We start from the raw sequence: 16749 nt of genomic DNA, 5'->3' as shown, positions 1-16749 counted from the left end.
CGTGCCAGTGTGACTGTGATCACGGCTATTATTACAGATTACATGATGAAATGGCAAAAGTGCTGACGCTAAGTGCTCTCAACCTCACTGTGTGAGCGAGTGCATACAAGTAATGATACTGTGAGGCTTAATGCATTAAGAGGTTTGATGGGTCATGCTGTCCAGATAATTCTCCTTTTAAAGTCAGCAGATATTTTTTTCTTTTTCCTATAAATATCTAAATGTGATTAAATCATTTTGGGACAAATATAATCATAAATAAACAATTCCCACGGTCACAAGTGGAATACCGACACGTAGTATCTGGGTGCCACTGCAAAAAGCTCGACTCTCCCTCTCCCTATGGTGTCAACACCAACATACTGTTAGCAATACAGTCTCGCACACGCTTTAGGAGCAGATATAACCTCAGAGAAAACCAAACACCAAAAACAAAACATTAGAAGATGCAAAAAAAAAAAAAAAAAAAAAAGACCAGCTCTAAAGGTGTCATAGTATAGGAAGAATAAAAGATGAGAGCAGAACAAAAAAAACAAAAACGTTTATGAGTACTCATATTTCCATTTTGCTCCAATCCAACACCAAAAGGAAATCCATCCATGTGATTTATTGTTGTTGTTTCTTTAGATTTCTTTAGTTTTGGCAAGCTAACTAACCCCCAACTTCTCCTCCCTCCCCTTTTCAACTCTCCCCAACCCCCGGTGCCCCAGTCTCAGTCCCAGTTGGCAGATTCCACCTCGTCAATTATCGCCGGAGCAGCAAAATGAGCAGTGTAAGCAGGTAAATGCTGATGGAGGGAAGGTTCTGCATGGCTGAGCCTTTCACCCTCTCGTTTTCTGGTGGGTAGGGAATGGCCACAGGTCGGTCAGTGATGGGGAGAACAAGGCGTGTATCCCGGGAACACATGTCATCCGCGCACCCGCTTCCTGAGCCGCTGGCGTCATCACCTATAGACACAGGGTACGGACATGAGCTCACTCTTCCAACAGGAATAAAGCTGTCACTAACCCTATTAACCATACAGTGCACATAAAGTGTTTGTTTAACTGCCAGTAAAAATTTGGCATTGACTGTTCAGGGGCAAAGAGAATACGGCTATGAGTCAACATTGTCATGAGTTACTTAAATTACGTGGTATGAAAAATGAAATCAGATAATCAAAAAAGGCATTCCTGATTTTCACAGGTTTAGTTGGAAAACATGTTTTTGATTAATCGTCAATGGACAAAGATGCCCTAAAAAAGCTTTCAGCATAGTGTAGTTGTTGTAGGGAAAACAAGACACAAGACACCTGCAGCTCATGTACAGGAAATGTAAGTTGTAACAGGATATTTTATGCAATCATGGGTATTTTCAGTCTAAACCAAGTGAGTAGCATAAAAGAGTTAAAAAATCTACACAGGAAGCATAGTAGGAGTAGAAGGCAGAACAGACAGGGTGAGTTGCAGGTGAGGTGTGTCTGTTTCTTTATTTTTTATTCTTTAATTTGAGAGAAGTTACAATAATGTAATCATGAGTAGGTCATCTGATTTGAGGTTTCTTGTGGGCTGAGATGATAAAGATTACTCACTGGTGTCCTGAAATTCCACATCCTGGCCATTTAGAGCATTCTTCAGGCGGTGAGTCATAATCTTCAGCTGCATTATTTGTTGGCGTATTGTCATGTCTGGTTTGGTGATGTCAATTTCCACTTCAGGGTTGTTGATCTGACTGGCTAAGCCGTCATTCATTAACTCAGGAAGGTACCTGTGAACAGTTAACAGCCAGCGTGCTCAGCACCAGGTGGAAGTGTGCACAATCAAGCAATTCGTTTTCTGGATTTTCCAGGATTCTGGAGAGTCGCTTTCCTTAAAGATGTCGTCATTAGCTTAGCAGACTCAAGATGAGTGTAACGCAATTAGCTCTTGTGACAAAATGTTTCAAAACAAGAAGAAAGCCATACTTTAAGCTAATGCAACAGGACCACAGAGCGACTGGCATACAACAACACTGTGCATATAGCACCATGGAAAGTATTCACCCCCCTCCCTGATTTCTTAGTGTTTTTGGATCTTTGTCACACTTACATGTTTCAGATTATCAAAGAATTTTCAATATTAGACAGAGATAACCCAAGAAAATAAAAATGCAGTTTTTAACTGATGATTTTGTTCAAAAAAGGGAAAGAAGCTTTGGGGAAATTTTGGCCCCCTCTCCTTTGCAAAATGATCTCAATTGAGCCACATTGGAGGGTTTTTGAGAATGAATGGCCTGTTTAAGGTCATGCCAAAGCATCATAATCAGATTCTCTTTGAGCTTCAGGGTATGAACTGATGGCCAAACATTCTCCATCAGGACTTTCTGGTAGAGAGCAGAATTCATGGTTCCATCAGTTATGGCACGTCATCCAGGTCCTGAAGCAGCAAATCAAGATCTTTTTTGGTAAATGTGAGACAAGAATTTCTGTTCTTTTTGGTAAACAGTGGTTTTCTCCTTAGGAATCTCCCATGGCTGCCATTTCCGCCCAGGCTCTTTTTTTATTGTTGAATCATGAACTCTGACCTTAACTGAGGCAAGTGAGGTCTGCAGGTCTTTAGATGCTGTTCTCCTGTGACCTCCTGGATGAATCATTGTTTAGACCTTTAAGCCTGCTTCACTTTGTCAGACAGATTCTGTATAAGTAATTTCTTGATTCAGCAGGTCTGACAGTGGTTAGTGAAATTGAACTCAGTTTTCCAGGGAATGTGGTAATGGTAGTTTTGGATAGCATTTTTAATTTTATTCAGTATTAAAATTTGTTTGATCATCTGAAACATGTAAGTGTAAAAATATGCAAAAAAAAACAAGAACAAGAAATCAGGAAAGAATAAGGAAAACTTTTTCACAACATTGGAATTCTGTGTTGAAGTAATAATTTCTTCATGGGTTCATATTCCCTACCTGGCACGGTTGTTGCCATTCCAACACTTGTCTTCGGACCCTAATCCAGTGGCCACTCTGTCACTGCAGATGAGATTTGGGAGAGAAGTCCAGTATGGCCTATTGTCCCCCAGTATTATTCTTACATCAGACACCTGAGGCAAAGTTGTTGAGAGCACATTCATGAGCATTTATACTTTTCCCCCCCCAAAGTCACAGTATGCTGTCACACACCAACAATAAGAAACACTCTGGGTCCCTCAATAACCAACTGCAGTGTTCAGTCATCTGACACATTTATCCTTCCAAGCATTCATTCCCGTCTAATCACTTCATAGTTATCTGTGCGTAGGTGAAATTGAACAGCAAAAGTGGTTCAATTGGCCTTGATGACCAATGACTCTTCCTTTAAAAAACATCACTATGAATGGGACAGATTAGGCCATCAGAGAGCAATAACAAGGTGCCAATTCAGTTGGGTACATACTAACCAATTTTTCGATTTTGTCAGAGCTGGCTTCCAACCTGTCCTCCACTGTAAACGTCCCTCGCTTCATGATTTCATCATCTGTGCTGGTGGTTCCTGCTTCCTTGGGTTTGCCACATGTCTGGAAAAGCTGGGGAGGAAAAGGCAAATCGAAATGTTGAATGAGAAGATAAATGGCATAGCCGTTAATAAACAGCTGAAACAGTCCTAACAAAAAGAGGGTTTCTATTCTTTTGTGTGTGTGTGTGTGTGTGTGTGTGTGGGGGGGGTGGGTATGTATTTACTATATCTAATATTAAAAAAAATAAAAATAGTAAAAATAGACCAAGAATAATAACTTGTTTTGTTTATGTGCATAACCTCGTGAGTCAATGACAGCATCACTTTAGCAGAATGATTCACAACTCGGAAAGTATTACTCGTCCCTAGGGGCTTTGGATTTTATAAACGCTACTCAGGGAATACAGTAAAAACTGCAGTCAATCTGTCATCCAGTCTGGCCTGCTTAGAGGAGCCTCAAGACTTTGAACCTTCACACACACTGTAACTATTAAAAAGAAAATCCTATCTTGAGCTGCTATTAATTTTATTATGACTCACACAACATCAAAAATTAATTGATAAACTCCTTGTTTCAGGGTTTGAGTAAGCAGCTTAACAGTTTGGCTTTGACTCAGTTACAGAGCAGTGGCATATATTTCCATATAGGCTATGCAGTGTAATATCTGCATTTGGCATAATTCGTCAGGAAAGCTACACAACATATGGCTTTTGACATCAGTCGATTATGTATGATAGGAAATAATCTATCCAACACTATAACTCTGCGCGCCATATTACATGAAGATCAGAGGCTGAAGCTGTGTGTGATTACATACAGGACCAGGTCAGCGGCAGACCGCCAGTCCACTGCTAACCTCAAGGGAGCCAGCCTCTTAAACAGCTAACCAGCACAGAGGAAGCTTTGTCTTTCCTCTCAACGTCCACGCCGTTTCCCACCTTTACCAAACTAATCAGTCAGTTTTTCAGTGCTGCCAGTTGTTTTTAAGGCTCATATAAAACTGTTACCCAAGCACCATTAAAAAGTTAAGTAATTGCTTGGCCTGAAGGCTCTGTCATGACTCACATGCCTTCATTTGAAATCAAATATCTGGAGCATGATAACAGCATTATCATTATCCTCCCACTACATTAATGTAGTGGGAGGAAATGTGTTAACTGCATATACAAAGCAGGGCAATGAAGTCACATAGTGACCCAGCATGTGAACTCAAGTCCAAATGTTCTTTTGGAGGGAACCAATTTCTATTAGTTTGTGTTTTTTTAAGAGATTTCAGATTCTTTTGATTGCTAACTACTATTTTTACGGCATTACCAAGTGCTAAGGATCTTTAAAAAGCCAAACGTCAGCTACCAGTGTTTCTTCACTGACTTTCACCCATATAAAAAAAGCAAACAATGCTTCAATTCACATCTATGTTTCCAAAAGTTTTCCAAATTAGTAATTACATTGTTAGCAGAAACTAGAAACAAGTAGGACCACCTGAAAGTTAGCTTAAGTGTTCATTTCAGTTGTCGATGATGGTTTTAAGACTGTGGCTCAGCTCACAGTATCGTTTGATGTCTTTTTTGAGGTGCACAGTAAATGCTGATCACATCGTTTCGACCTGTATGCGTGTACCAGTGTGTGTTCTGACCTTGCTGTTGATGCTGGCTATATTCTCCATCATGGTATTCATAGCTTCTGATATGTAACTGGGAAGGGAGAGGATCACACTTTCCACACCAGCAGGGTCATCTAAACGGTCAGCCACCTGGATCATTGTATCTAAAGAGCCATGAGGCACAGTTAGTGTGAAGAAAGTGCGAAGTGTTTCATATGTAGGGCCTCAGTGTGTTGATAGCGTGACTCCCCTTTATTAGAATCAGGTGTGGGTTGAACGTTTGAGCTGGGCATATGGTTAAACTGGATTCATATGAGGGAGTGTATGTGCGCCCCACCTGCTAGGTGCCTCCACTCTGTGTCGAGGTCAGCCTGGTTGGCCAGACAGCCCTTCATGACGTTGGTGCAGTAGTTCAGACAAGGTCTAGCAGACGGCATCCCACGGCAGTGGGGACAGTAAGTCATCTTCATTATGGCTCGCATGCACTCCTGGCTCATTGGCACCTGGGTAAGACAGAGATATAAATAAACATGCACCACTTTGATAAAAGAAAAAAATCAAGTCAAATACTGTTTGGTTAAGCTTACATGAGAGACAAAACTTTGCACGTTTGACTATTTAAACTGTTAAACTGCTTTTGTACAGAAGACATGAATATGGAAAATGATCTGTTTTAATAAGATGTGAAAATGTACATTTTGTTTTAGCTACACAATGACAGTGGCAGCAGTAGGAGGTCACCTCCCATGATGACCTTTTTTTTTTTTAGTTTGCACCAGGATCTCTTTCATCACAGTTTCCTTGGAAACTAGTTAGCAAGAATTAGCTTTTTGTTTCAAATGCGATGAAAAGGTCCTGACATTCATACAAGTATTTTCAGTCTCTCACTCTATCCTTCCTGTCTCTTGCACTCTTCCCTCTATCCCACAAGGCTGTTCCCCCAGGAAAAGGCCTTCGTGCGTGAAAAGTGAAACTGGGTTAATACCAGTAAGCTCTGTTCACAAGAGAGTACAGCTATGCATACAAAACCTAAGGAAGTGTTGGGTGTGTGTCTGAGAAAGAGAGAGAGAGAGAGAGCAACAGAACGAGTCCAGCTACGCATACAAAGCTTCTCTAAGCCGACATCTGGGCCAGCCTAATGCTTTTCCGGGAAACTGCAGTTCCAACAGCAAAGTCATAGTTAAAACCAGCTTTTAACAAATATACAGTGAAAATAGGACAACAATAGGGTTCATGTGTGAAAATAATTCAGATATTTTTCTACAGATGCTTGTTGATATCAGGGGAAACGAAACTGTTCTTATTCATGCTAGCACTGATTTCTGAAGTCCATAGCACTGTTTCCTAAAAACAGCTTCCGAGCAACATTTATGGGTGTGTATTTTAGTACTATAAGTAGTCAGTAGCTACTTTAATGATAATATCAAGAAAGATCATTGAAATTTAATCAAAGATTTGACTTGCAAAACTTTATTTTGACACTTTATCAACTCTACATAAAATCTTAAACCACATTAAAAATAAAACAAGCACTGTAAATTAGTTAACACTTGTGTGTAAAAAGGGATCGATAGAATTTGGTAATTGGTCTCAGTTACACACGGACAGCAAAGAAGTGACACAGAAAAAGAATAACCGTGTTCCCAGGCCTGATCTCAAGTCATTTGAGACATGAGTCAGATCCTCGTCCCTGCCCTCCTTTATTCCCTTCCTCCCATCCGTACTCTACTTCTTGTTAACCAGGGATGAGTCAGAAAATTGCTTTTTTTTGGTGAAAGAGAAGAATGGAGTGTGCAGCGAGGACTGGGGAGAATAACTGAAAATGAGAGATACAGATGTTAAAACGCTATTAGATTAACTGAGGGGAATTTAAAAAACAACAACAAAAAAACAAAAACTGGGAGATGTTAATGAAATCCTCCTGAAAAGAGATTAATCGAGTGTTTCCTACATCATCCATGCAGTGTCAATACTGGGAATCACTGGCACTGCACAAGAGACGTGAAATGTGCAGTTCTGCTGTGTTGCTTGTTAGAGGTTAATGTTGACAACTTCCCAAGGCTGGCAGCCTGGAAACTGTGGCACACCTGGCTTTAGGAAAGTAAAAGCTTTCAAATTATAAGTAGTAATACAACCCATATCTTATTCCTACTGGAGTGCAGAAACCCATCTCGGTTTGATAAAGTTCGACATATATTCCTTGATATTTTTCGCACATGCGGATCCTCAATGTCTCTTTCATACTCTAAGTCGTCCTCGCTTCACCCTCACTGCATGCTTCCCATACCTGTTTGTACATTGCCCACAGCAAATGTCCATGAAGACACACCGTCTTTCTTTCTGTTTGTCTCTCCTCTGTAATTAGTAAGGATATATGGACAGCCTCTCCTCCCTTGTGTTACAGAACAAGCTGATCCCGACTCCTTGCCTCCAGAGTGAGCAATTCGCGTGGCCTACTTCCTACTCTCCCCTTACCCGAGGGAATAAAACAGTCTGCAAAAAAAAGTTAAGGACACACGTAACAACTGGTGCAGCCCAAAGCGAAGCAAGGGAGGAATTAATACTCAACCAGAAAGCCAGACAGACCTTCCTGCTGACACCTTTTTTTCTGTCTTATAAAAACATCTCTAAAATTATCACTCTCTCTCTCTCTCTGCTTTACTCTATTCACAGCATCCTTTAAGGATACTCTTTCATCACCTGCCACCACAGCTAAGGCTTATCGGGAATTCATTTCATCTTTCTTATGAAAACAAACTTCTGTGGAGGACTACAAGGATTGGAGGCACACACATACACAGAGGGAATTTTGTCTTATCCTGCCTTAATACCTCCTCCAGCAGCCTACAGTAAACACCTTCAGTTACTGACCTCTTTGCAAGTTTCAGTGCACATTTTTTTTTTCTAAAAAGAGAGGCTGCCTCATTAATGCACATGCATTAATCTACTGCTAATAGAATTTCATTGGAATGGAGGGGAAAGCTGAAATTAATTTATATACAAGATACAGCCACAGACAGAGAACACAGCAGGGTGTGGTTGTGGGAAACAAACAGAAACTACTATTCACAATTTACAAGGAGAAGAGCTGCAGAATTTAAAGACAACACACACACACACACAAAAAAATGAGAGAGTAGGAAGATAAGGATACGAGAGGAAGCTGGATTTTGTCAAAGCTTTCCTATATCTTGAAAAAAAAATTCTCTTTTAAAACCAGACTGACCAAGTGTGCCCATCGTGACTATTCTTGCACTACAGAGTGCTCTACTCTAAATAGGACAGAAGGCACTCCATGACCTCATTCAGAACGCAGCAGCTCCAATACCCTGGCATTAGCGCTGAAATGACATTCTGTAATTTTGTTAAAAGCTGCGCTAATTATTTACTCGTTTTCCCCGAGCCACCCTTGTTCAGTGAACTCATCACTCACTACTCTTCAGCACTGGCAAAGTGGTCGAGGATCATGCCTTAAAAAAGGCGTAGTAACTCCGGGAGAAATGTGTGTGCACATTTTTAGTACCTTTCAACGCTGGGGTTCAGTCTGTATATGAATATGTTTGTCTAAAAAAGATGCTCATTAAAATAGCATTGATGGATCATGAATAGGAATTGCAACATTCCCCACATGTATTCTGTTGTTTACTCCTCCACCTACTTGCAAAAAGGTCAAATTGTTTTTCTGCATGTGGTACGTTAGTTCAAGAACCCCGGGTCTTTGTACCTCTGACAACGCCCACAAACTAATCACATACATTAAAGTGACAGGAAAGAGCATCACATATATTTGTTTCCTTTGCATCCAGATGTGTCGCACAGTAGTTCTCGCCCTTTACCCTTTCGTGGTCATTCACAGCACAAAGTTATCAAAGAAATACCTGTAATATTCATACTTTTTTACAGGATCTGTTTCCTCAAAGCATTTTTCACTGAACCTCATCTCTCTCCACTCTGCTTGCCCACTGTCTGACAGCAGATATTTTTCACAGGGGCATCAATACCGGCCACCTCCCTGAAATTATTTCTCAGTCTCGCTCTCATCTTAACCTTACTCTTGCCTTTTACAAAGAGGGGATCATTTCTCTTGGGGGAAATTAACCTGCCTCACAGCCTAGGGAGACATTTTTCAGCGTGGAGAGGGAATTAACTGTAGTTGCAGGGGCAAGCTGAGCCCGAGGCCATGCTTCGCAGAGTGTCTTGCTTCTGCTAACGCTGATCTGAGGGGAAAAGAATCAAAACTGAACCCTGTGGAAAAGTATTTTTAATTTTTCTTCTGTTTATTTACTCACACACACACTCCCCCCCCCCCCCCCCCCCCCCCCCCCCCCTTTTTTTTTTTCAATTACATAACTCTGTCATTATACAGTGAATGTGACTCAGGCAGATCTGAAATATGCTCGATTAATTTCTGGATCTCGCAGTAATGTTGTTCGGGTGTCACTGAATGCTACTCGTTATTTTGCAGAAACATTAGTAGAGCTGCTGATGTTTGTTTGTTGCCAGCAGCATTTTTTTTGCCTTACATCAATACCTACAGCGCTGTACCGCACAGAAATAATAAATGCTTCTGAAAATCTGTCGTGATGTTCATGTTTCCACACAAGGGGCAGCGGTTTTAACTTCATTAATTATATCAGCCAGGCCTCTGACAAAGAAGATGCCCCGAGTTCTTCCACACAGCTGACAGCTCAGCTTCTCTGGATGAATCCTGAGCTCCACCAGAGCTGTCGGTACATTTTTATTAAGATGCCCGTTATTATGTACAAAACTAGATTTCGCTGTTTAAATTATGCATTGGGCCTGGAACTGCAGAGGTGAGGGCAGGAAAACAGAGCTGCTGCTCAGTCTAAAGGATCATGCAAGATGAGAAGAAATAGTTTTACCTGGGATACTCTGCGTACGGCTTCGCCCGCAGTCACCAGGCCCTGAACAAACGAACGTGCAGCCACAAGCGTGCGCGTGACTTTCATCTTCATTTGACGGGGTGTGTCTCCAAAAGGCCGCAGTGTGTCTATCTGCTTAGACACACACTCCAGGTAGTCCTCACCTGTAATCAGCAAACACATCAAACGAAATCTTCAAGTAGAAAATCTCACCACTTCTCAAGGTTTTGGGTTAACCCCTGAAGGCTGAAGCTAAAATTATTTAAAAGTAAATAATAAATCATTTATTTTATTTTTTACTCAAAAAAAATCTTACACATGCATCGGACCTTTTAGCAGTTTCTTTAGACCTGATGTGTTACATGTGTTGCTTTTGATATATTTTAGCCTGCTTCACTTTGTTAGACACGTTGTACTTAAGTGATTTCTTGATTCAACAGCTCTGACAGCAAGCAGGTCATCAGGTGAACAAAAGATGTGGGTAATCACAGTTGAAAGCAAATTCTCAAGAAACTAGAGCTGCTAGCTGCTGCAGTGTGCCAGGTTCATGGTATTACTGTAATAAACCATGCATCGACCAGTTTCCAATATGGTTAACAGAACATGAAATAATCCCAAGCCAAATAAAATAAGTTATTTTTTTTGTTTTTTTACTGTAGCAGAGAGCCAGCGAAAAGCTTTTAGCTGTTATGTGCGTCCAACAAGTGAACTAAATGTACCTATGACATATTGCCCGTTTGCCTGGAAAAAGAGCTTCTCCAGGAGCCTGATCCAGAAGTCATTAAGTGTTTCTTCCAGGTTGATGTTGGCTCCTCGGTAGTACTTCTTCAATTCTGTGTATAACTCGGAGAAAACATCCGAATTCTTGTTGTATAGAGAGCCCCAAGTTGAAGTGAAAGTCTCTTGTAGGTTCAATTCAGAGCGGTTCAGCAAATCTAGAAAGTGACCTGAAAACAACAAAAATTTAAACAGCTGTTATAATGTGAAATATTTGTATTCTCGTGTTTTATTACTTTGCAATGTGCTGCTCCATGTAGACCTTAATGTCACTATTTCAAAATAAGTCAGAGCCATCAATACAAGATGCGTCAATACAGTACTCTTTTGCAAAAAAAGTCACTTATTCCAACACAAAATTCCACTTATTTTTTAAATGCTTTGTGCTGCATGCCAACAGCCTCACACTGTCAATGAACCTTAAGTTAAAGTATGCGAGAATGCCTCTCTAGGGCATGTCAGGGAACTGACAGTGCTTGGGGGTTTGGTTATATACTGCTCCAAGTGAGGATTTACAGATATGGTTAATGGGCACATGCACACATTCAAGCGCACAAGCAGATAAACAGAAAGAGTCAACTAGGCAGGATGTCACTGTCACGGTCCCCGTGCCTGCTCGGCTGGCCCTGTGTGGCTACATGTTATGTTTTGTCTTTTCTCTCTCTTCTCTCTCTCTGCTCGCTGCCTGGGCGGAGCTCATTGTGAGCTCCCGGCCTCCACCACCTGTAGGCAATCACCTGTGGCTCCTCACCCTGTTTGCTCCCGCTACTTAAGGCAGTGACTGAGAGCACCTCGCCGCTGGACTATTGAATAACGCTCGTCAGTGCTACTTTAGCCTCAGCCAGTTTTGAGCTCTGTCCGTAAAAGTTCCGTGCTAACCCTTGTTCTCTGTATGCAGATTTCTCGTGTTTTGGTTTGGAGACTCTGGACGCTTTTCCCGACCCCGCTCTGCACCCCTGGGAACCCTGGCCCCCTTCTCCCTCACCTGTATATAGTGCACCTGGAGTGTGTAAATAAACCTGTTTTTCTGAGACTTCAGTCTGCGCCGAGTCCTCCCTGCTCCTCCGTGACAGAATAGTCCAGCCCCCTCTTTCTGCATTAATAGACTCTGGTGCTGAGCAGAGCTTCATTGATATCTCACTAGCCACAAAGCTGAACGTTGCTACCACAGCTTTGCCTAATCCGCTCCGTGTGTCTGCCTTATCAGGCCAACGTTTGCCAGACATCACTCATATTACTGAACCCTTGTCTCTCACACTCTCCGGTAACCATACTGAAAGGATTAGCTTCTTCGTGTTCAAGACACCGTTTGCACCACTTGTGTTAGGTTACCCCTGGTTGGTGCAACATAACCCCCAGATAGACTGGAAGAAAGAGCGTGTTACGGGGTGGAGTGTGGAATGCCACATGAACTGTCTTAAAACTGCCACCCCCCCGGTCACTCGGCTAACCACAGTTGAGCCCACAGAGGAGTGCGATTTGTCCGCTGTTCCCTTTGTCTATCACGACCTGGCAGCAGTATTCAGCAAGGACAAAGCAAAAATGCTCCCCCCCCACAGGCCCTACGACTGTGCCATTGACCTCCTCCCGGGGGCGCCGCTTCCCTCTGGCCGCTTGTATAGTCTCACCCAACCTGAGAGAGAGACAATGGAGAAATACATCACCGACTCGCTGGCCGCGGGCATTATGCGGTCCTCTTCTTCTCCTGTGGGTGCGGGGGTTTTTTTTTGTCAGCAAGAAAGACAAAACCCTCCGGCCGTGTATAGACTATCGTGGCCTCAACAGAATCACGATCACAAAACAAATACCCGCTGCCCCTTCTCTCCTCTGCCTTTGAACTACTTCAAGGGGCTACAGTGTTCACCAAACTCGATCTGAGAAACGCTTACCACCTAGTGAGGATTCGAAAGGGAGACGAGTGGAAGACGGCATTCAATACACATCTTGGTCATTTTGAGTATTTGGTAATGCCCTTCGGTCTGACGAACGCCCCTGCTGTTTTCCAAGCGCTAGTCAATGATGTCCTCAGGGATTTTATTAACCGCTGTGCTTTTGTCTACCTTGATGACATTCTTGTTTTTTCAAAGACTGTGAAGGAGCACGAATCCATTTGGGGTTAGCTTAGTCCCCTGATGCAGTTATTTAAAAAACAAAACAAAAAAAGCAACATCACAGCACTCACAAACATCCATCTCCCACACTGTCTTGCATATTTAAAGAAAATACAAACACACCCTGCCTTGTAGGAAAAACCGTTCCGAGTGATACGGTAGCAAAGCTATAACACCCACATGAGCAGAGCCAATCGGGGCACAGTAAGACAATCACAGCACTTGGTGTTACATAACATGTTAATATGCTAAGTCCATCCTGACCCATCTGTGTAGCATTATCCAAGCTCTGGCCTTGTTGGATACTGTATCTCTGTTCTGCCTTCCCAGTCATTAATAAACCCTAGCTGACTTTGCTCCATAGCTGCTGGTCTTTGCTGCTTTCTGGTAAAAGAAATAAAAGTGTGAGAGATTTGCTCATTTTTAAACCCTTTTTTTGTCTTTCATTCTTCTCGCAAACACTCTGAGGCTTATACTTTTCCAGTTTTGATTTTCCTATTTTGGGTGGTGGTTTAATCTTGGGAACGTGCCGGGATATTTTTCTGTTTAAATCAAGCTGATTTTCTACTTTGTTTTGGTTTCTAAAACGCCATTCCCTGACGCAATAGAGACCATTATCACATTCTTGTTCTCTGCCACATTTAATTGCCTCCTGGAAATGAAAGACAGTGTAAAATGTGGTTTTGGACTGCACGTTTTGAAGCTTCAACATTAGTGTTTTTAGTCTCTGCCATTTTTTTTCCAAGCCAGAAATTACCTTACGTGGATGTAAGGATCTAATGCTAACTCATCAGCTAGTCCCAGAGGCACTACAGTTTTCGCCACATCTGCCTTGGCCTCTTTTTTAAGCTCCAGAAGTTGCCCCTTGCTTCAAACCCAGAATAATGGCAGGTCAGATTATTTATAGTATGCTTCATGCTCAAACCCTGATGATGATTTCTTAAAACTGGCAGAAAGCAAGCAAGTCAAGTAATTATCTAATTTGAGGGCTTACTCCCTGATGACAACAATGGTAGACCAGGTTAAACTTTGTAATATATAATACTTTAGATAAATGGGGGGTTGAGTAAAACACTGTGATGATTAAAGGCTGAAAAGGTTGGTGCAAACTGCTTCAGCAAGTTACAGAAGACATTGCTAGCGAGCTTCTAATTATAACTACAGACTTCATAGCACAGAGAAAATGTCAACACATCGAATGCCATCTTTGTGATGCAAATCACTTCTTATATTGTAATGCTTGGCGAGATAAATGCTTCTGAAATGTAGCAGCTGTATATCCAGTATTTATTACACAGCAGCTGCATGACACATCGCTCCCCAGTTCCCCAGCCTCCTGTCACTCAAACTATCTGCAAACACAGCACTGGACCAGACTCCACATACCAGCAGAGCTACATGCATGATAGGAGAACTCACATTCTTATATATATAAATCGAATCAGCACACAGAGAAAGCAACTTCCAAGTGACAGCGCATTCATATGTACACAGTGAAGGATCACAGCCCCCGCACGAACACACACACACACACACACACACACACACACACACACACAATCCAGAGTACACAGCAGCAGTCAGACAGACAGAAGGGAAGCTGCTCTGACAGGTGCAGATTTACTTTTAATCTCTATTAGAAATTATTCCTGCTGTGTACTGTCAGCCACACTGTAAATAAGTCTGGCTAAATGAAATGGCTTTCAGCAGAATAGCAAAGGATGTTGTTCAGCTGCTGAGGAGAAGTTGTTTTCGCCATTCAATGCACAATCTGCATTTCTGTTTACAGTTTTTTGCTTGGGGCATGTTTTAAGTGCTCACATGTGGAGGGCAGATCTCGGTAAATGGTACAGTGTTGTACAGTTCTCCTCTGCCCTTTAACTCAAGTGAGCAATAGCCATCATTAGTATGACACAAACCCTCTGTGCATGTGTGTGTGCACGCTCGCTCGCTTGGGCTATTGTGTGTGAAAATGACCTTTCTCATTCTTCATCGGTTTGCATCTCCATGACATAGGGAGTCATATGACTTCCCTCTCTATATACGCCCTTTCTTTTACGCTCACCCACAATCCTCCGCCATCCCTCAAAGCTTAACCTCTACACTTTCTCCCCCGGTGTCTGCTCTCTGGGGGAAAGATTGATGGGAAAGGATGCTTAATTGCCTATATCCCAGCACATCGGGTGTGGAGGGGACAGACGGGACGAATAACAGCAGAAACAGCTGCACGCTATTACATGTGTTTACAGTAAAGCTATACATATATGGCGAATGCTCATGTTAAAAATGGAGAAAGATTCAAATAATGAGGTCAGCAAATTTACAAGTAATCCCTATAAGCCAGAAGCTCAGCCTTCAGACCGCTTTAAACACCAAGTTTCTGACAGTGTTTGGCGTACGATGTGTATGATATCGTTAATGCAGTCTTCTCAGGCACACGGCTCTGTCTGTGAGAACACAGCAGCCCTATTTGCAAGAGGCAGCCAGTCAGAAGAAATATCCTAATCTATTTAAAAAATAACTGTTGCTGTCAAGACTTACACATTTATCGGGCAAGAAATAAACATTTATCTGCTGGGAACCTAAAAAGCCAACCTGGTATATAAACTCAAACTCTAATTTGATTGACAGGTCAATACATACACGAAAAGGAGTTTCTCAGCCTCAGGAAACCGTCTGTGTACATAACTATGAGCAATACATAACACTTCATGGCCAACAGAGTGGGTCTAGCCACAAATACACCACGTGGTGCACATCAAGTTTAACAACAACCATATTACAGCTCAAAAACCTCAAATATGAAGCTCACACTTACTACTGATTGTGGCGTTTCGCGATTTGATGTCATGATAATATTGTGTCTGCTGCAAACACCAAGCACACTTAATGCATTTCTTCATAATTAACAGCTATAACTTTCTTTAATGTGACAGCAGATCAAGAAAATCGCTAACATCACCAAAGCGACACTCTACACCCGTCACATTCTTGCTTTCATTCTTTCATCTCTCTAACTGTCTAACACGCACGCGTGAGCTAAGCGAAGCATGTGTGTCTTAATGGCTTTCTTCCTGCGCTGAGTGGGAAGTTAATGATTTCATTTGTAATCACTCTGAGCTTCACATCTAGGCCACCTTGACATGTCAGAAGCTTATTTTAAGTCTATTCCTACTTTCTCTTATTTGGATGCTTTGTAACCTCCTTAAATTACATACACGCACGCACACACACGCGCTTTAACACCTTGTATGTCTGTGCTCAGTTATTCTACAGCCCCCTGTATTCTTTCATGCTTTAATACAGTCCTTTAAACCAGACAAACAGCCTCACCTTCCATGTGCCCTCTTCACGTGACCGTCTGTCTGGCTTTAATCCTCTCCCTACTACTCAAGTTGTGTCACTGACAGAAGATTCAGAGAAAGGTACCAGTGATGTTACCCCAGCTGCCAATCACTCTTTCTTAGAGCTTGGACTGATCTCAAATGGTTTTCTCACATCAGGGTATTAACTGACTGAGTATTATGTCACTCATACGATGGGCTTAATGGGCCTGGGAACATTTACCACAGTCTAATAAAATTGGATCTCATGGAAACCATATCACTGAATGAAAAAAGCAAAATAAAAACAAACAAAAACAAAATTACAAATAGGTTCATGATTAGGCTCATTTTAAAAGTGCAAATTCTTTTGCAGTGTGCCTATTATCACCTCCTCTCTCTCTAGTCTCCAGTAAAACTTAAGCGTTTGTTTCCTCTAATTGGAAGGTAACAGTTCCTGGCATGTGCAGAAAATGTTTCAAAGCCCTTGTGACCACGCTTGAACACTGCAAATACTTCCAATCCCAGAATTGTTTACAACAGAATAACATTATAATCGAAACAAAATGGCAAAATAATTAAAGTAGAAGTGAATTCCAATTCTCA

General features: G+C 41.8%; 1 protein-coding gene across 2 annotated transcripts in view; it reads right to left on the bottom strand.

The window, feature by feature from the left end:
- Positions 1 to 440: 440 nt before the first annotated feature.
- gpc1b (glypican 1b) overlaps positions 441 to 16749 on the bottom strand; it is a 57509-nt gene continuing 41200 nt past the window's right edge. For both annotated transcript variants that reach the window (XM_085378914.1, XM_085378913.1), the window contains exons 4-11: positions 10652 to 10879; positions 9933 to 10096; positions 5387 to 5552; positions 5083 to 5213; positions 3390 to 3515; positions 2920 to 3053; positions 1571 to 1746; positions 441 to 947 (exon numbers count right to left, since the gene is read on the bottom strand). In XM_085378914.1, coding sequence (XP_085235040.1) covers positions 745 to 947; positions 1571 to 1746; positions 2920 to 3053; positions 3390 to 3515; positions 5083 to 5213; positions 5387 to 5552; positions 9933 to 10096; positions 10652 to 10879 — 1328 coding nt within the window. In that variant the 3' untranslated portion in view covers positions 441 to 744. The remainder of the gene's footprint in view (positions 948 to 1570; positions 1747 to 2919; positions 3054 to 3389; positions 3516 to 5082; positions 5214 to 5386; positions 5553 to 9932; positions 10097 to 10651; positions 10880 to 16749) is intronic.

The sequence above is a fragment of the Diplotaxodon limnothrissa genome, linkage group LG18, assembly GCF_057381915.1.
Source record: "Diplotaxodon limnothrissa isolate DT_005_m linkage group LG18, D_limnothrissa_male_GT1.1, whole genome shotgun sequence".
Classification (NCBI taxonomy): domain Eukaryota; kingdom Metazoa; phylum Chordata; class Actinopteri; order Cichliformes; family Cichlidae; genus Diplotaxodon; species Diplotaxodon limnothrissa.
Note: the sequence above shows the minus strand (reverse complement) of the source record. Positions and strands in the feature narration are given on the sequence as shown.